This window comes from Dipodomys merriami, unplaced genomic scaffold (assembly GCF_024711535.1).
Source record: "Dipodomys merriami isolate MVZ:Mamm:240054 unplaced genomic scaffold, mDipMer1.0.p SCAF_16, whole genome shotgun sequence".
Lineage (NCBI taxonomy): Eukaryota > Metazoa > Chordata > Mammalia > Rodentia > Heteromyidae > Dipodomys > Dipodomys merriami.
The window spans coordinates 19,342,501-19,362,375 of record NW_027202937.1 but is presented as its reverse complement, the minus strand read 5'-3'; the positions used below and the strand labels follow the sequence as shown (position 1 = coordinate 19,362,375).

Sequence of the window (19,875 nt, the reverse complement as noted above, 5' to 3'; positions counted from 1 at the left end):
CCAGGCCCAGAGTTCAAGCCCCACAACCAAAAAAAAAAAAAAAAAAAAAAACAGACAACATATGCCTTTCAACATTAAAATAAGTGAAATTGAAAATTCATTTGTTTGGTTTCACTAGCCATACATCAAAGGTTTAATGTCCTATGTTCTGCTGACCTATGATTGATATATGTAATGCATAGATGAGGATCCCCATTATCACTGAAGCTTCTACAGGACACAGTTGATCTAGATCAGAATTTAAGTTATATATTATAGATCTAGCATGTAATAAACAGCATATAAAATATGTGAGTACATTTACAATATATAGTGTATATATATCTATTATACACATTATACAGTCCACATATGCATATATCCATATATGTATAGGCATGTGTACACATGTGTATTGATTATAGGTATGTATTATATAATACATATATGGATGTGTGTTATAGAACATGCTTATGTATAGGTGTGTCTATAAGAAACACATGTGTGTGCATGCATCTATGTCTGTATTCATACACATGCATGAGACAGGTAACATTACATTAGATAATCTCTAATGGACCAAATTGACAAAAAATGTTTTATTCTAAATAAAGATGTTTTCAAAAATCTGTTAGAGTCTTTCTTAAACAACTGAAAAGCTGCTTGATAGAAACTGGATTCTAGGGGCTGGGAAGGTGGCTCAATGGTAGAGTGCTTGTCTCGCATGCATGAGGCCCTGGGTTCAATTCCTCAGTATCACATAAGCAGAAAAAGCCTGAAGTGATGCTGTGGCACAAGTGGTAGAGTGCTAACCTTGAGCTGAAGAGCTGAGGGACAGCACTGAGGCCCACAGTTCAAGCCCCACAACTGACAAAAAAAAAAAAAAAGAAACTGGATTCTACCCCTTGAATGAATGGCTATCTTGGTGTCTGACTTGACACACGCTTTAGTTGGTTAAATGTCTGATATCACAAACATTTTCACTTAGTCTGATCTACAAGCAGTGACTGGCTTCCAAAATAGCTTGTCCCAAAGAAATTTTTGGTAACTGCATTATTAATCTTGCCATTAAAGGAACTTTAAGTCTGAAACTCAGGTGTAGCAGCTAGATGCTGTGTGAATGGTGTTATATTCAACCTCCCTGAGACTCGGCTTTCTCATAAGACAAATAAAGGTGCTGATGCTTACCCCTCTCCCTCCTCAGCTCACCACTGTTCACTCTAGGCTCTGTGTTCTGTCCCCATTCATGCTTTTTTCTGGTGTTCTTTGCATGATACAGCCTCCTATCATGGGGAATTCTATTCTGTTCCCATATCAAGAACACTACCACACTGCTCTGCCTCACTCACTGGTCCAACACACTGGGAGAGTGTAAAACTACCACCAATGAATGTGAAACTAACCAATTAGCATGAAGCAACAACCAATTAGCACGAAACAGTTTCATGTTTGCAGTTCATTTGGTGCAAAATAGAAGGATCTCATATCTTTTCTGTAAAGAACTCTGGTCTCTGGTATGGGCCTCCCTCTCCACCCTTTATTCCACATTCTTCCCCTTCCTTCCCATGTTCATCTTGAAACACAAATCCCCATGTGCACCCAACCAGAACCTTATCTCAGAAATGGGCCCAAGAGCCATTCCATGACTACCCAAGTCAGCCAATCCCAGAGGCTGACAGACCCCAACCCCTGCCATTTCTGTCCCCACAGCTTCCAACATAGCTTAATCTCCGGGAAAAAAGAGCCAAGGGCTCTTATCAAGCTCCATCCTGGCAGAATGCACTGCCATGAGTGCCCCTAAATGTCATGGAATTCCTGTCAACTTTCTTTGAAGGTATGAATATTCATATTTGGTGTATCTGGGATAGTCATTTCTTCTTAAGGTTTCTATAGATTCTTCTCCACTTGAAGTCACATTTAGGAATTCTACATACAATCTTCGTACATAGATTCAATTTATTGATTACTAAGTAGAACATGGAACACCAACTGCCTTCCCAGGTAGTAACTGACAACAGTGGAAACTTACTTGTACAAACTGATGGTTGGTTCGACTGCCAACATAACAAAGGGTGCTGCCGTGTATGATACAGCCAGCTGAGTGACTGCCCAGGTAACCACGTCATAAATGATTTTGAGAGGTTTTGAAGAAAGAAAGTAATGTCTGTAGTTGGTCCTTATCTGGAAGTCAAGGAAGGCATAGTGGGAGGTTAGAGGGGACAAAAACCAAATGGTACTCCATCTCAAGGCAGGAAACCTTGGAAATACAACAGCCTCTGAGTTCTATTCCAACTAAAATTCCCAACTAAAATGATCTCATGTGTAAAAAACTACATATTCACTGTAAAAAAAAGTTTAACAAACAACTAAGAAATTTGTTTTTCTTGTTTAACATCTCCCAAAGAAAAGCACTTTCAAAATCTTGGCATGTTGCCTTCCAAAGCTGAGTTCTATTTCTATGTATGCAGATTTATATCCTTAATGGCACCAATATATTTTTAGCCTTTTTTGTTTTATAATCTATTGTGGACTGTATTTCTTTGTGTCCATAAATATTAATTTCCAGTATGATTTTTAACTGAATTCTGGAAAAATTATCTTGTTTTCCCATCCCATTTTGCTACTATAGTAATTCTGTGATGCATACCTTTATAAATGAATCGCTACTGTTTTGTCTTTATTTCCTTTGGGTAACGATGATACAAACGGTGTTACTTGTAGTAGTGCAATGCTTAAGTGATACTTGAGTAATAATATTTGGGTAATAGTTATTACTATTCCTATTAGCAAATGCAACTACCATAATGGTATTTTTAGCTTACAGTGGACCAAATCTGTACATGATTGCCTCTGCTAATTCTCCCAAGAAGCAAGTATCATTATGTCCATTTATATATAAAAAAGTGAGGCACAGGTCTTTTGATCTATGTAACTCAACTTGCCTCCAGAAAGACACTCAGGTTTTAGAGTCAAGAATAAAAGGCAGGGCTAAAAAAAATGGCTGGCTTTTATAAGCAGTTGCATTTCAAGCAGGAAAGGCTTCAAATTCCATGGTTGCCTGATGAGCTAAACTCTTCTCTTCAGCAGTCAGTCCCTCAGGACAAAGACCAGAGATCAATCCACAGGCTACACTCAGCCTCTGGTATGAGATTTTTATCTGGTAACTTCCACAGGCTTAAGACCACACTTTATTCTCCAAGGGAAAACAGAAGCTCTGCTCCATTGACTGTTTCCTCTCTGTCCCTTACCTAATATCCTTGTGAAAAATGTTTCTGAGCCCTCCAAAAGAAAGGATCTACACAAATCAAAGCCTTTATGTCAGCTGAGAACATGGAGCTAAGGATATCTTAAGGAATTGTACTCTGAATATATTAACAAGCTAAAAATGTGACCTTTATTGCTTAATCTGTTCTTGCCATCTGTTCCTATAGTTTCCTCTCCTGGGGTAGTTATATGGACAGGAGAAAGAAAATGTCTTCCTTGTTTTCTGCGTATAAGTATGTATGGTATGTGGTTAATTCACCATGTACACAAACAGGATCCAGCAGAATTCCAGCTGAAATAGGAAGTCCTCAGGGGAGAGGCCCTGTCTTGTTCATTGTCACAGTCTGGTCCTGATAATTCTGATTGCCCCAAGACAGAGCTTCTGATATATTCAGAGAAGAAACAAATTCAAGTGAATAGCTATGCTGTATGCTAGGGTTCCTGCGTTCACTTTGTAAATGGCAGTTCAAAAATGTCTTGGCATCTGAAGTCAGGAAAACCCCAGTTGTGATCAAAGATTGAAATTAAGCCGAACACAAAATTACATTTGACAATCAAAGCACTTTGAATTGCAATTACATGTTCAATTTTCTTCGAAGACAATCACATTTTTTTTTATTCTTGCAGTATCCTGCTTTATAATAAGCAAAGGAACAGCTCTGGACAAACTAGAGGTCCTCAAAGGCCCTAAAATTGAAAGTTAGGAAGTTCACAAGTTATTTTACACAAGCCAAGTGAACCAGATCACAGAAGAACACAGCGGTCAGAACCATCTCTAAAGCCAGAGTTCCTATGGTTCTTATCCCATTGTTCAGAGCTACTGTGAATTATTTCTAGGCTTAGGATAATGAAATGAGAAACCAAGCATACTATAAGCAAACTGAAGTCCTATAGAACCTATATTAGTTGATAAGCACCATCATCTGTAATTAGTAGACTCTGTATATGTGCATTATTTAATAATAAAAAAGTTCATCCCTTAAGGTAGTAAATATTGCTCCTAGAATACTGGAAAAATTATGAAAACAATGTTAACTATTTTTGTTAAAACCAGTTCCTACATATTGAAGCCTTTTTCTGTAATGAAGACTTTTTCATAATGTTTGAGTTTTCAAAATATCCTCACTGCCATTCCCATGCCCAATTCTTGCTAGGACCTAAAACAACAAACATATAATTGCTCAAGGAAGCTTACCACTCTAGCTGCTAATGTAACAGGGACTCCAGTTAAGAAGGTAAAATAGTATCCAGGATAGACACCATGCCACAAGGCAGACAGGACGAAGGTTAGCACCGTAGGGTACCATGGAACTCGCTCATAACACACACTGTGAAGACAGGAAGGAATAAGAGCTCCGAGTGAACACACTGGACACTTCTAGCTGCATACCTGCTTCTCTCTGGAGCAGAACTCATTTGACTCATTACTGCTGGGGAACCTGGAATGAAATAATAGCAACCATAGCCTTTCTGCTTTCCATGAACACCACCAATGGGTAATGGATGGCTCAGTCATTTTAGGAGCTGTGACAAGATTTTAACTCATTCGAGTAAATGATCTGGATCCCACTGCACTCTATCTAATAGAGTTCTGTTGGTCACTTTCTATCTAGCGAGTGAGACCACCAGTGGCCTCATCTACTAGTGATACTTTAGTAAGTGCCATTGGTATCACAATTTGTAGGCTGCGGGTAAGGCTCCTTAGCAATGGATATCCTCATTTAGTCAATATTAATTTACCTTTCCCTCTGCCATCTAATCAACACTACAAGCTTTTCCATCTGTCTTGTCAGTGACTACATCACAGAATCAGTGTGCTGGGTATATGACCTATGTAGTTGACCAGCAGATTTCAACCCAGGAAATTGTCTGACAGTGATATAGAACTGAGCATGGTAGTGCATGCTTGTACTACCTCTACAAAGGAGGCAGAGATGGGAGGGTCAGGGTTCAAGGCCACTAATGACTTGAGGTAAGTCAGAGAAAAAAGTTAGTCAGATCTATATCTAAAAACCCAGCTAGGGAGGGCAGCCAGGCAATGTGGCTCAAGACTATAATCCTAGCTCTGTGTGTGTGTGTGTGTGTGTGTGTGTGTGTGTGTGTGTGTGTGTGTGTGTGTGTGTGTGTGTGTAGGTGGGGGTGGGGGTGTCAGAGTTCAAGGCCAACCATGACATAAAAAACTCCTAAGACTCCATCTCAACCAATAGCTGGGCACCATGGTATGCTCCTGTCACTCCAAGCTATGAAGAAAACACAATAGTTCAGCATATGGCACATGCCTGGCAACTCAGTGACAAAAGGAAGCACAAATAGGAGGATCAGTCTAGGCCAGTGCTGACACAAAGCAAGACCTTATCACAAAAATATCCCGAACAAAAGAAGGCTGGCGGAGTGGCTTGATTGGTACAGCATCTGCCTAGCAAGTGTGAAGCCTTGAGCTCAAACTCTAATACTGCAAAAAAAAAAAAAAGACAAAAACGAAGACGAAGGAGAAGACGAAGGAGAAGGAAAAGGAGAAGAAGAGAAAATCCAAAACAGTTCTGAGGGAGGTAGAGGGGGGAGAAGTGTGACTATCCTTTGTGCGAAATGATTGGGACAAGAAGTGTTTTAGTATTTCACATTTAGTGTTTCTAGAGAATTTTAAAAATAGTTTTCATTTTTTATACACACACGCATGTTTAGTCATCTTGGACTACAAACTCATAAGAGAAACTATGTGACTCGTAATGTATTGGGATTACTCCATATTAAAAAAAGTGAATGTTCATGTTAAAAGTATTCACATTATTTATTTAAAACAAAAAGTTAAGGCCAAAACTTAAAGAAAAACCTACGTGATTGGATCAACTTTCAGAAAAATCATGAGCCTACTTTGGAGAAATTACTAAACATCATCTCTCCTTTTTCTCCCAAATTCTAAGTTATGAAGGATGGTAATCAACCAGATGTAGTGTTACACACCCGTAATCCCAGTACTCAGGATGCTGAGCAGGAGGATACTGAGTCAGAGGCCAGCCTGGGCTACAAAGCAACTTCAAGGCCAGCATAGGTTACATAGTGAGACTCTGTCTCAAACAAACAAACAAAACACCCACTAGAATCTGTTACATTAGGCACATTCACCAGATAAAGTTTGCTGCTCCAAACATAGCATATTATTAGTTCTATAATAAGCACTGTTTCCGAAATAAAAGTGGAACATGAAGGGAAACAAAGAGGCAGAAAAATATAAACACAAATGTACATATAAAGAACATAAATGTCCGGGGTAACACACCGCTGGCAGTGCTAGGGATGTGCCCAGCAAGGGGCAGGGATATAGACATCTGAGGGACAGATGAGTCTCTTGGTTGCAGACAGCATAGGACTCAGGTCACAAGTCCAGTTCTAGAGAAAGACCATTGGGGCTCCTTTTTATTATAAATTAGCTGGGTGGCTTGTTGGGCAAGTTACATAACCTCTTCTTGTTTCATTTAACTCAGATATAAAGGAGGGATAACGATGATCCACATTCTTTGGGATTGACACTAGAAATAAAAGAGTGTCTGGTACTCAGGAATGGAGCATTACAAGATAAAATTAATGTTTTTCATTACAATCTTCTCAAATCACTGTCTACTTTTACATGTACAGAGGATATGTTAATATGATGTATGATATATATGTTAATATATGTATGATGGCATCACTACTGTTACTGCCACCCAACTGGCAAAAATTATTGAGTCAATCAATCACTGAGGAAGATCCTCCAAAATCAGCCATCAACTGGGTTATCTCTTTCAAACCATCAAAAAAGTCTCATCAAAAGTTGGTGGTAAGCTAATATTGCTCATCTTATGCATCCCAACCTTCCCATATCCCACTGCCAATAATGAGGTTGGTTTTGTTTTGCTTACCACTTTAGCCAAGTAGATGTCTGAATGTTCCAGTTTTCCAAGTACATTTTGAAACTCGTGGCAGTCTAGAAGAGGGAAAACACTTATCATTAGCTTTAAAAATCTTCCAAGTAATGGAAAGTCTTCCCCAGAATTTCCTTGGCAGCAGATTTGATGTGGTATTTCAGAAGTGATTACCCACAGCTGAGAGTAAATCATCTGTGCCATCACTCACCATAAAGTTTCCTGGTGTTTGTGAGATTTGCCTTGCAACTAACACAACATGGCTGGTAAACTCTGATTTCCCCTCTAAATTTACTTTCAAATTGTAGCAATACTGAAGGAATAGTCTATAGCTTTTCCTTCTATTGGTTAAAAAAATTTAATCCTAAGGGCTGGGAAGATAGCTCAGTGGTAGAGCGCTTGCCTTGCATGCCTGAGGCCCTGGGTTCGATTCCTCAGCACCACATAAGCAAAAAGAAAAAAGCCGGAGTGGCGCTGTGGCTCAAGTGGTAGAGCACTAGCCTTGAGCTGAAGAGCTGAGGGACAGCGCCCAGACCCAGAGTTTAGGCCCTGTGACCGGACGCAAAAAAAAAAAACAAAAAAAAAACCCCAAAATTTAATCCTCTGATTTTTAAAACAACATTCTAAAAGGGGACTTACCACAAAAAGTTTAATCTTGCAAATAAAGAGCCTTTCTAGAGACCATTGAAGTATAACTGTCACCTTTATGAGGTCATGTACAAACTAGGTCAGTCTTATGCACTGATTTCTATAAATAGCTATGCCGCTCCAAATGCTACCAATTGTGTCTGAGATAGTAAGCAATTTTATGCGTGAAGGGATCCCAATTCAGAAAAGAAAACAAAGAAATAGCACCCAACTGGCAATAATATAAATCAGTCAACCACTGAGGAAGACCCACCCAAAATATGTGATCAATTAGGTTTTCTCATTCAAACCATCAAAAAAAAAGTCTTATCAAAGATTGGTGGCAAAATGTAGGAAGCACACATATGGGGACAACAATTCCTGAAGAAAGTAGAAAGGGCAGGGATCGTTTTTTTTCCTGTTAATGTTTCTTCAGGTACAAGAAAATCTTAGAGACCACACAGTAGCTTCATGTGATATGTTTAACTGGGAGAAAGAAAAGGAGAAAGGGAGAGAATAAGATAGATGATAGATAAATGGAAGACCACATGGAAAGATGATAGAGATATGATAAACAGATATGTGAGCAGATAAATACAGATGATAGATAAGAAAGATAGATTTTTATTGTGAGCTTTTATTTTGAAACCCTAAGAGACTTTGCTCTATAATTCTGCACAAGAATAAAAGGCTACAAACACAGCCTCAGGAACCCTGAACTAAATCAGACATCCCTGTTTTGCTTTTGTTCTTTGCCCCTTATCAAACACAAGCCCCTTATCAAACACAATTAAAATGCAATCTTTCTCTTCATTTTCTTCTCTAATAAACATGGAACTTAATAACATAGCCTTTGACCTTGAACACATGCCCCTAAGTGAAAGGATTTTGTCTTTTGAGTGCCACTTTTGAGTGATCAGCAGTCACAAGGACCACCACATAAGGCATTTTACCCATAGTGCTCGAAGGCAGCTGATCAGTCAGCTGTCCAGGAGGTTGGAGGGAATGAAGGATGTTAGTGGGAAAAGGGAAGAAAGTCATGACTCACTTGGGCTTTGTCTGACATCACTTATACAGATAAAAGATGCTTCCAGATGATCTGTGTGCTCTTCTAGAAGTGGGAAAGGTAATTGTGGAGTCTGGAGCTTGTCCCCTGAAGATGTGGTTTGCTGGAGTGGGGAGCACTTCCTGCTTCACATGAGGCAATCAACAGATAGAGTGTTACGCTTCATTCAGAAAGAACCCAGATGAGACTTTAGCTTTTCCCTTGCCAGGCTTGGAAAGGCCTTCTACCACAGGTGTCTTCAGATTCTCTAGGATGATCTAAAAATGAGTGGTTTTTTCCCCCATAGTGGAAACTGGATATTTATTGAATCTGATTAACCTGAGTGATCAAATGGCACTATGAATTGAAGCAGAATGTATGATGTATTTTATTTGCTTCATTAATGGCCATAAAAATGCTTCTATTTCTTTCTACTTGCTTGTATTTTGAAGAAACAACATCTATAAAGCAGCAGGATGGGAAGAAAAGAAAAAAGAAAAGGCAAGAAGAAGAGCAGGAGAAGTAAAAGAAATCTATAAACCTCCCATGTTTTGTTAGGAATTTGTGAAAGGCTACTGGAGGCTGTCCAAATGCAAACTTGGGCGGAAGAAGTTGGCTTTCTCTATGGCTTTCCTGGCTGTATTTCCACCAAACGTGGGTAGAAAGTGGTCAGAGTCACTGGCTTCCTTCTCTGCAAACAACTTTCTCTGGGAAAATCCTCCAATGGCATCTTATCTGTCCCAGGAGAGGTGGAAAACCAAATCCAACAACATACAAGAGTTGCACTGGTTCTGTATGCTGCTATTTGTGGCCTTCGGTTGCTACAAGAAGGAAAGGCTCTGATGACATGCTGTCCCTGTACACTCTAGTACTAACAAGCAAAGAAAATGATGAATGATACAGTCCCCCTAAGACTACACTTGCTGGTGAATGCTGGCCCAAGAATGAAGAGTGAAAAATGAGGAAACACACTCTCTTCTAGAGGCCTACAAGTTGAGTTCAGTCATAATCCTTCTGAAAAGCAAATGGGTTTAAAACCATTTCCAAGGGGTCCACAGAAACCCTTGCAATATTGAAATCTAAATGCAGGAACTTCCCGTCTGTGTGCTTGGTGGAAATAAGTATAATGTGAACAAGAGAAAATTGACATTTGCACTTTCTAGTTGGAAAAAAAAAGAAGAATGTAAACAAGAGAAAGATTTTTCTTGGCTCTTTTTAAGATTCTTGGTGTCTCTTTTTTTTCTCTTGAACTATTAAAACTGCAAAAGAAAAGGTCTATTTAAGAAGAAAAACAATAAAACAAAAAAATGTGAGATGTAAAATGTTCAGAAGACTGCAGGGCCTGGCTTTTCCCAGAGCAACTTTTTTCTCAAACACTCTGGTGTAGGATCTCAGAATATTGCACTCAAAGAAAACTGCTTGCTTTACTCATGCTGGAAATAAACGTACTCACCTCGATTTTCCAGATGTTTAGGTTAGACAGCAGATCCCAATGGAAATTTCCATTCTTATCCACTCCACTGAACCCAAAGCCAGCTGCATTATTCACTGCATCCGCTGTGGTTTTAAAAACACTGTTGTTAGGATACAGAACAAAAGCAGCACTGTGGCCTTAAAAGAGTCCAAATATATGTCTAACTTCAATGTTGAGCATATGTGTGAGTTCCTTGGAAAGGGAACCAAAAAAAAAAAAACTCGGAAAGAACCCAGTGTCATTATGAGTCAGAAAAATATATTTGGCTGGTTGACCCCCTCAGATGCTACACATTCATTCCTAGCATCTAGTGAGCACCTACTAAAAGAAAAAGTATGGCTGTTCATCAGATGCAAAAAAAAAAATGAGAATAAATGAGAAGAGTTAAAATGAAGAAGCAAAGAGTAGAATTTAGTAACCAGTTCTCAATGAAGACAAAAAAAAAAAAAAAAGGAGATTGAAAATATGCCTGTGCTCAAAAGCAGAGATCCAAAGACACAAGGGACCCCGTGGAGGACCAAGAACTGTCACTCAAGAAAAAGAAAGCTCACCAAAAGATGCACTAAGTCAGGAGGAGGACAAGTTCTGAGAGAAAAACTGGAGCTCATCCTGGAGATAAGCATGGGAGAGGCAGTAGGATGGTAGTTGGAGCTGCCTAGGTTCACTAATACAAAAGATAAATGTCAAGACAAAGAAGAGATCTACAGCTATGAATGAGAGGTCAGCTTCGACAGAGGTCACGTGGGCTACAATGAGCAAAGCCATCTTACCCTCGAAGTCATTCTAAAACCTCCTTTTTACATCTTTATTTACTTTACTGAGCTATAAGGAAATTCCCCCCTGCAGCAAATATTTTGCTTCCAATCAATTCCTTAACAAAATGTTTGAGTAATCAAATACAGACATGATGAACTAATGTACTTCTAGGATGATGACCAAGAGACTAATTATCTCTTTTCATTCATCTTATTTTAAACTGATCTTATTTTTATTTCAAGAAAATTAGGATATTTTCTTGGAGAAAATATTTACCACTCACTGTAAAGTCTTAGAGAAACTCTTGCGTTATAAGGTCAAGTCCAAATCAACAGCCTTTAGAAAAGCTACTCTATTAAAGCAAACAAACAGTTGTAGACTGGGGAGCTGGCTCAGTACTTGAGCACTTTATCTAGCAAGTGTTAGATACTAGGTTCTATTGCCAGAATTTCCCAAAACAAGATGAAACAAAACAAAAAGTTCTGTCCTGTATTTGTCTTATCTATTTTGGGCATAGCTGATGACTTAAATGGTGCTTATTTTAGGTTTAGCCTCAGTGTAAAACAATCTTGCTACTTGCAGGAAGAAGGATGAAAAGCACCAATCCCTACCATGTCATCCTCCCAAACCAAATGGATAGAAACTCAGTTGGAGAAGCAAAAGAAAAACCAAATGAGAGTATCCCAGAAGGAATCTAGTTGATTTACATGTATAGGAATAAATTTATGAGTGACAGAGATAAAATAAACTGAGGGAAGGGCCCTGTGTGGACAATGGAAAAACAGAGCTAGATTTCCATGGACAGCGGAGCAATTCATAAATTCTTCCTTCTACCTTCAAGTTCATGTCTGCTACACTTGGTCAGAGCTACAAGAGCACAACTATTTTATGTATATGTGAGTATGCTTTCAGTGCTTATCCGTATTCGTTAGACTTTCACACTGCTAAGACAAAAATCAAATACCTGATAGATACGAACTTAAGGTGTGTGTAGCAGAGAATTATTTTACTTCGTGGCTTTAGGATTTTCAGAAGCACAGAGCAGATCATCTCATGGCCCCGGGGAAGTAGAGAAAACAGTAGCTGGCATCCCTTTCCATTCTTGTGTGCCCCACAACCCTATGGGAAGGGATTGCTCTTACTCCCTTTAGTCAGTTCTCTCTGGAAATGCCTCACAGATGGATTTGATGGTGAGCTTTATTCATCTCCCTAGATAGTTCTCAATCCACTCAAGTTGATCATCAAAAATCATCATCACCTCACCTTTCCAGGGCTCTATACTTGATACCTTATTGAAATTTCTTATTTAATCCTTACAATAGCATTGAGAGGCTGGTTAAGGTGGGTTTGATGGCATCCTGATACACGGCCTTGAGAAAAGTACCTAACCACTAGGAACTATTCCTTAATAATAAAATTATATATATATATATATATATATATATATATATACATGTATATATATATATATATAATGATCCCTATTTAGAAAGCTGCTGAAATGATTCAACAAAATTAAATGTCTGTACTGTGCCCAGCACAGTACCTGATCCAGAGTATCATGCAAGAAATGTTGGCTGTTAGCCGGGCACCGTGGCTCACACCTATAATCCTAGCTACTCAGGAGGCTGAGATCTCAGAATCACGGTTCAAAGTCAGCCCAGGCAGGAAAGTTCCTGAGACTCTTATGTCCAATAAACCACTAGAAAACCGGAAGTGGCATTGTGACTCAAGGGGTAGAGCGCTCACCTTGAGCTGAAGAGCTGAGGGACAGCGCTCAGGCCCAGAGTTCAAGTCCAATGACCAACAAAAAAAAAAAAAAAAGAAATGTAGGCTGTCACCATCATCATCATCATCATCACCATCCTATTATTATTATTGTGGCTAGAGATGCCACAAAACATCAAGAGCACTCCAGGTGATAAACAATGCTGGAAACCGAATGTTACAACTCTTGATTCCATAACCTAAAAAGATAAGAGCCATTCTGCAGGAAAAATGACTGACCCAAAGTATCAACTCTCAGAACCACCCCATATAGATGAAGTCAGAATTCCCCAATCTGCTTGATGCATGTGCAGTAGAATATCCAAGACTTGTTTTAGTCTCAGAAAGGTTAGAGGTTCTGGATTCACCAGTTCAAAATTGGCTTTCCTTCTCTTGGGCAGCAATCTAAATTATTATTACACACAAATTAATTTGGACACCCGTATGTTGAAGTCTGTGATCCTTTTTAACACAGCTTGGGTTAGGGTTGGGCCTATTCTAATTAGTACTAATTAGTAATGAAAAAACAGAATTGTTTGCTAAGTCCAAAGAAAATCGTCTCATTATTTCAATATAAACAGTTACTAGAATTAGGCTAACAGCACAGCTCAGCTGAGATGCATGCAGAGGCCAGCTTTAAGAATTAACTTTATATCCATGTATAATTAGTACATTAATTATATGTAAATGGTGTTTTAAAAGCTAGATAAAACAATTATTCGGTTAAGTAGTTTAAAGATTCCCTGATATACTATTCATTGCTTCCTTATCCATAAATAATATAAAGGTTAATTTTAGATCAGCCCTGCAATCTAAACCATAACAAACTTCCATTTGAGGCTGTGCAAATTAATGAGATATTTTCACTGAAGCAACCAAAAAAGATAAAGAACAAGAAAACAGTAGAGGGATCAGGAAAAAAAAAGGGGGAACTTAGTCTACAGAGAAAGCTCTGCATAGAAAGGGTGCATTTCTACGTGTCAGACATCCAAGGGGACTTCCAAAAGGCAGAACAATGCTGTCACCCCTATTCCTTGTACCCCCATTCCTTATCCAGACCCCATCAGAACACCCATGTCATGTCAGACTCTTCCCTACAAGGCCATGAAATAGGCCATCTTTCTTCCTAAATCAAGAGGTGATGGAGTCCAAGCCAGCTCTGGGATACAAAATATGGGAGGGGCTGGGAAGGTGGCTCAGTGGTAGAGCGCTTGCCTTGCATGCATGAGGCCCTGGGTTTGATTCCTCAGCACCACATAAGCAAAAAGAAAAAAGCCGGAAGTAGCACTGTGGCTCAAGTGGTAGAGTGCTAGCCTTGAGCTGAAGAGCTGAGGGACAATGCCCAGGCCCAGAGTTCAGGCCCCATGACAAGACCCCCCCAAAAATATATATATATATATATGGGAGCAGGAAGAGAAGGTTTTAAAAAGAATGTTTTATGAAATAATATTTACTTATCCAGGATTAAACACTGTTTTAGAAGCTATGGAGTAGATTTTTCCAGAAATGAGCTCTTACAACTTATCCATTGATATACTGTGAAGTATAATAGAAAATATCTTCAATTTTGAATCACATTTGTATCACATGGAGTGAAATGTAAACCCCAATTTAAATAATTTTCCAAGCTTATGTTATTGTGTTTCTGCTTTATTTGCCTACATTCATTGGCATTACCTTAAGATTTCTTTTAAGAAATTTATTTGATTAAATTTGTTTTATCTCCTTAAATTTAAAAAAAAAAAAGAAAGAAAAGGTAAGGTTGAAGAATGCACTAAAAGGAAAAGAGACCGATCTCTCTGTTTGCTACACACACACACACACACACACACACACACACACACACACACACACACACACACACACACACACACACACACACACACACACACACACACACACACACACCTCATTTGAGTAGATGGGGAAAAAATCACATAAACTATTTCACATGGAAAAATATGGCTTGTGTTCCAATCATCACTGGTATAATGCCTAATTACCATTTTAAAATAAGAAAGTAGCAGCAGAATAAGGAGTACAATAAAAGGGAATTTCCAAGCCTTCTCCAATAACCAGTGCACACACATTAATGTCTTGATGTCAGTCGCTGGACTGACATTTATGTCAGCTCTGGACTATTACCACCTTGTGGTTGCACATGTCTATGTTCTGAGTCTCACAATCTTGAGGTGGAAAAAAGGTATCTCACTCAGTTTTGATTCTTCCTAGCACAAAGCCTGGTACTCCACAAAAACCCCTGAAGTAAACTAAAAGTAAGTGGAGACAAAATGTTCCCCACACTGCAAGTTTTAGAATAACTCTAAGTCAAATTTATCTTGTCAGATATTAGGAAAGTAGTGCCTTGGACAAATTTGTGCATGAACATTTTGGCTTTTAAAAATACCCTGGACTGGGGAGGAACAGGGAGTTACTAGTTAATGGACAGAGTTTCTTTTGGGGTGATGAGAAAGCTCTGAAGATAGATGACGCTGATGCTAGAACACTGTGAGAGAACTTAATGCCACCGAACTAGAAGCTTAAATGAACAAAGTTAATAGTACATCGATTTTTACCACAATAAATGAGTGGAATAAAGAAATTTGGTACTTGCAAATTTTAACTGAGAGCTGAGCATCAGAAGCACCAACTAAGAGAACTCAATCAATTATGTAAAGAATATAGACGAAGCACTAGAAGCTGAGTTGAATCATCTATTTGGTTTTAGAAGCCACATTACACCCATAATCCAGGCATTTGGGAAGTTCACAAATTGGACACCAGTCTGTGCTGCATATTGAGACCCCCATCTCAAAACCCAGACATGGGAAACCCCCTGCTCTCTGACAAGTAACAGCCAAGATGTTAAACTTTCATTCCCAAAGATATTTCCAAGCTGTTTTTACCAGCCTTGGAAAGAACATAGAAGGATTTACTTCACTTTAGCAAAATTTTGAACAACTCCAGTCTGAACTTACTTGAAAAGAGATGAAAGCTTCATATTGACCAAGTTACCCACGGGGGCAAACAGAGAAAACTTTTTTAAAAAATAAAGAAATTTAAAAGTCAGCTCTTCTCTAAAACATCAAGTGAAATCTATACTTTCTTCAAGAAGTAAGTGTGAGCTAAATTAGCTTGTGGAATGGTAGAATTAATTCAGGATGGAATTCTATATTACATATGACCTAGAAAAATTACAAGGAAGCTAAACTGTTCTGGAATTTCCCCTTGGCTTTCTGCTATATTCAGTGGTTAAATATGATGGGTGGAAGAAGCTTCTGGTATTTGACATCTGTTTACCTTGGGTCTAAACAAGAGCCAGGAATGATTTGTCTCTTACCATGGAAAATTTGGTTTATGGAGGATGAAAGAGAAGAGTGTTATGTTAAAAAGTTTTTTTTAAAAAAATGACACTGGGCCAGCCAGGGCAGGAAAGTCCGTAAGACTCTTATCTCCAATTCACCACCAAAAAAACGGAAGTGGCGCTGTGGCTGAAGTAGTTGAGCGCTTGCCTTGAGCTGAAGAGCTCAGGGACAGCGCCCAGGTCCAGAGTTCAAGCTGTACAATGAACAACAACAACAAAAATGACAGTGGTTTAAACGCTTTCCATTACGGATTGGACTTTTTTTTATTTGCATTTTATTAGGTGATCCAAAAGGCTGTTTTGGCTAAGCCATTCCAAGGAGTATGACTGTATTGTTCATTCATTTAGGGTCACTGTGTCCAACTTACCTAATGTCCATGCAAAGTAATACTTGGGTTTTGCAGCTTGCATGACAATGTACAAGTAGCAGAGTCGAGTAGGAAAATTTGCTTGATGGACAAACCAGTCATCACCCAGGCAAGTGATAGGGAAGGACTTGGTGAGCGTCAGAAAAAAAAAGAGAGACCCCAAGGCGATGTACAACTTGCGAATCACAGCTCCCTACAGAGTGGGGGGAAAAATCTTGTGTTACCACTCAGGAGACTCAATTACAGGACAACAGCTTCAACACAGGTATGTTAAGATCACTGATACTCCAGTATCTGCCATGTGTTGTTTTCCAAAAGGAAAAGAAACCCCAGGAGTGTTTCTTCATGACACAGATCTGATGATGAGGATTGGGCACTAGATAAAGCAGCAGAATACACATGTGACACTTAAGGAGTTAAGGAGATCCATGATAGAACAGAACATCTTTCTGCATATTCTACCAAATGAAGGTGCATTTATCACCCAAATCATAGGAGAAATGGATACCATTAGAGGGTGGAAATTTCCCATCCATAATTTTCAATTAACTATTTGCCTTCTACTTTTATAGACCAACAGAGTCCAGGAAATATGCTTGAGTCACCAACCCCGGGGATGGAGCCTTGGGTATAAAGTTATTATGCAAGTGACAGGACACTTGAACCAGTTCATGGACAGGTAATGTACAGCTTTAGCCTTTCTATATGGCTCAGGGGTAGTCAGCTTTGAAGTCAAAATGTGCGGATGTTTTAAATTCCTCTGAATGGAGTGCTTTTGCTCTGTTCCTCCTACAGCACAGATATTATATATAGATCTATAGTTTTTTCCTTCCTAAAGGTGCACTTAACTGGTTTGTAATATGGTATAAGGACAGTACACATCAGTTTGAACCTCAAGTTCGAATCGATGAATATCTAGAGGTACTGAACACAATGCTAGGCTCCTACATATGCGCTCCAATACAAAATGGCCACAATTTTAGATCAAATAAGTCCTAACACTCCTAAAGAGGGACAAGTTACTGGTTGACATCCTGAGTAAACTGTTTTGTATTTCTGTTTGTTTGTTTGTTTGCTCCATTCTGAGCAGTGAACCCAGGGCCTCCAGCTTGCTAGACAAGTACTCTTATCCCCGAGCTCTACCCTCAGCCCTGGCTTTTATTATTATTATTATTATTAGAACTATTATTAGAGAAGGTCAACCTACAGCAGATCCTATTCTCTGAAGCTCTGAGGACATCCGTGGAACTCAGAACTTACGGTGGGAGAAGGCTCGGGAAGGCCGTGGAAACCCTCTTGCTTCCAGTTCACTTCCAGCAACTTCACATGTATGTGCCGCCCCTCAATGAAGGCTACGTAGTCCTTGAAGTTGTTGCAAGGGCCAGCGACAACACTCATGAAATTGAGAAGGTAACTTAAGTATTCCAACAGCGAGGGTTTCACTCTGTGGAAATAAGAAGACTCTGAAAGGTGAATACTCTGCATAAGGCAACAGTGTCACCCCTGTAATCCTAGTGACTCAAGAGGCTATGATTGAGTTCAAAGCCAGCAGGGGTAGAAAAGTCTTCCGTGAGACTCTCATGTCCAATGAACCACCAAAAAGCCTGAAGTGTATCTGTGGCTCAAGTGGCAAAGCACTAACCTTGAGTGAAAAAGCGAAGGGATAGTGAGGGCCCAGACCCTGAATTTAAGCCCTAGAATGAGCACACACACAAACATACACACACACACACACACACACACACACACACACACACACACAGAGGCAAAAACTACTCTTTTCCTATTTGTTCAAAATGTACAAATGGGAAAACCATAAACATGGTAATCTCTGTAAATTATTAAGTGATAAGACCTTCCTTCACTGTATTTTCTGTAAACTCCACCTAAGAGAGAGAAATCTTGCAGACAGGAAAAGTTAATGAGCCAGGCAGTCAGAGCTGGCACAGAACTCCACAGTGCCCTCTGCTGGTGACCCTGGCTGTAAATTCCTCAGGCTAGAATTACTAGCACTCCAAACAACTGAGATCAGGAAAGCTTTCCCATCACCTTTATCTGTCTACAGCCCAAAATGAAGGTAATAGACTGAAAGCACGGCTGATCAAGATGCTTTGAAGTGAGGAAACTCCTTCCTCAAACGCCAAAATAAACACAAAACAAAAATGGGTGGAACCAAATTCCACTTTGAAAAGAAACAGGCCAAACTAGCTTGATAACAGCCAGCATCTGCTTTGGCATCCAGGCACAAGGTCCTAAACAACACACCAAACCAGTGGCAGGAAAAGACAACCTGGAGAGAACAGTTTTGCTTGTTGCTTCAGTGAATGAATGGCCTTTGGAAGGCCAGTTAATTCCAACAGGATGTAATTGGGGGAAAGACTTCTGGAAATGCTATTTCTTGCCTGTTACTGGAATGTGCCCTGTCCCAGCTGCACCCCCTCCCCCCTTAATGCTTAACAAAGGATTAGGCTCATTAGAATCTTCTCCTCTGCTTCCAAGTCTCCATTCCTTCATGAAAGAATGAGGAAGACATCTTCCACTATCTCAGACTCTGCTCACTGATTCTTACTTCCCTCCTTCTCTCCACCAGGGACCCTCCTCATGATGGCTTCAGGGCTCTCTGCAGTGAGCCACCAACATAGGATCTTCATTTCCACATCCATTGTTCTCCTCTTTCAGGAACCTCTTCTTCCTCTTCAATATCATAGTATATCTATAGGGGCCCAAACCCACTTTCAGACTTACTCTAGCTCCCAGCCCTACATCCATCTCTATGCCTTGCTTCCCATCTTTTCCATGCTTTAGGGCATGTATTAATAATCATCTGTTTATTGAAGGTCCCAGAGTCATGCTCTCCAGAATAAATTGTACATAGAAACCAACCCTGGTGAAGGAGAACCTAACAGAACTAAGAAAATCACAGATCCCTTTACTTGTTGACCTAGCAATCCCATTTTTGAGAATCTGTCTTGCAGCTAGACCCAAACATGTGTAAAATGGCCTAGAAGCAAGGTTACTACACTTGTCAAAGCCAAGAATCAGTGGACAGTCCAAGTGTCCACCAACAACTAATTCATTACATAAACTATACCATATCCATATAATAGGATTCATATATGATAGTAAAAAGATGAGGAAAATCTCTAGATTCTGACTTGTGAAGAAACTTGAGCATGCATTGCTAAACTCACTTTATGGCAAGTCGATGCTGCTCAGCAGAGAGATCTTCAGCTCTTCGACCTAATCCTATGAGATGAGAAAGAAAGAAAAAAAAATGAGAAATAGGATATTTGGAATCAAGTAGATCACTGAGGCTCAAAGACCTTACC

At 39.4% G+C, this 19,875-nt stretch overlaps 1 protein-coding gene and 1 long non-coding RNA gene across 5 annotated transcripts in view; one reads left to right on the top strand and one right to left on the bottom strand.

The window, feature by feature from the left end:
• Mboat1 (membrane bound O-acyltransferase domain containing 1) overlaps positions 1-19,875 on the bottom strand; it is a 94,510-nt gene that overhangs the window by 5,642 nt on the left and 68,993 nt on the right. For all 4 annotated transcript variants that reach the window (XM_070024480.1, XM_070024477.1, XM_070024479.1 and 1 more), the window contains exons 6-12: positions 19,738-19,792; positions 17,807-17,990; positions 16,547-16,739; positions 10,271-10,374; positions 7,143-7,207; positions 4,439-4,571; positions 2,009-2,160 (exon numbers count right to left, since the gene is read on the bottom strand). In XM_070024480.1, coding sequence (XP_069880581.1) covers positions 2,009-2,160; positions 4,439-4,571; positions 7,143-7,207; positions 10,271-10,374; positions 16,547-16,739; positions 17,807-17,990; positions 19,738-19,792 — 886 coding nt within the window. The remainder of the gene's footprint in view (positions 1-2,008; positions 2,161-4,438; positions 4,572-7,142; positions 7,208-10,270; positions 10,375-16,546; positions 16,740-17,806; positions 17,991-19,737; positions 19,793-19,875) is intronic.
• LOC138828408 (uncharacterized) overlaps positions 2,008-19,875 on the top strand; it is a 33,783-nt gene continuing 15,915 nt past the window's right edge. The window contains exons 1-2 of the long non-coding RNA XR_011372242.1: positions 2,008-2,092; positions 17,119-17,225. This is a non-coding gene — a long non-coding RNA (uncharacterized lncRNA). The remainder of the gene's footprint in view (positions 2,093-17,118; positions 17,226-19,875) is intronic.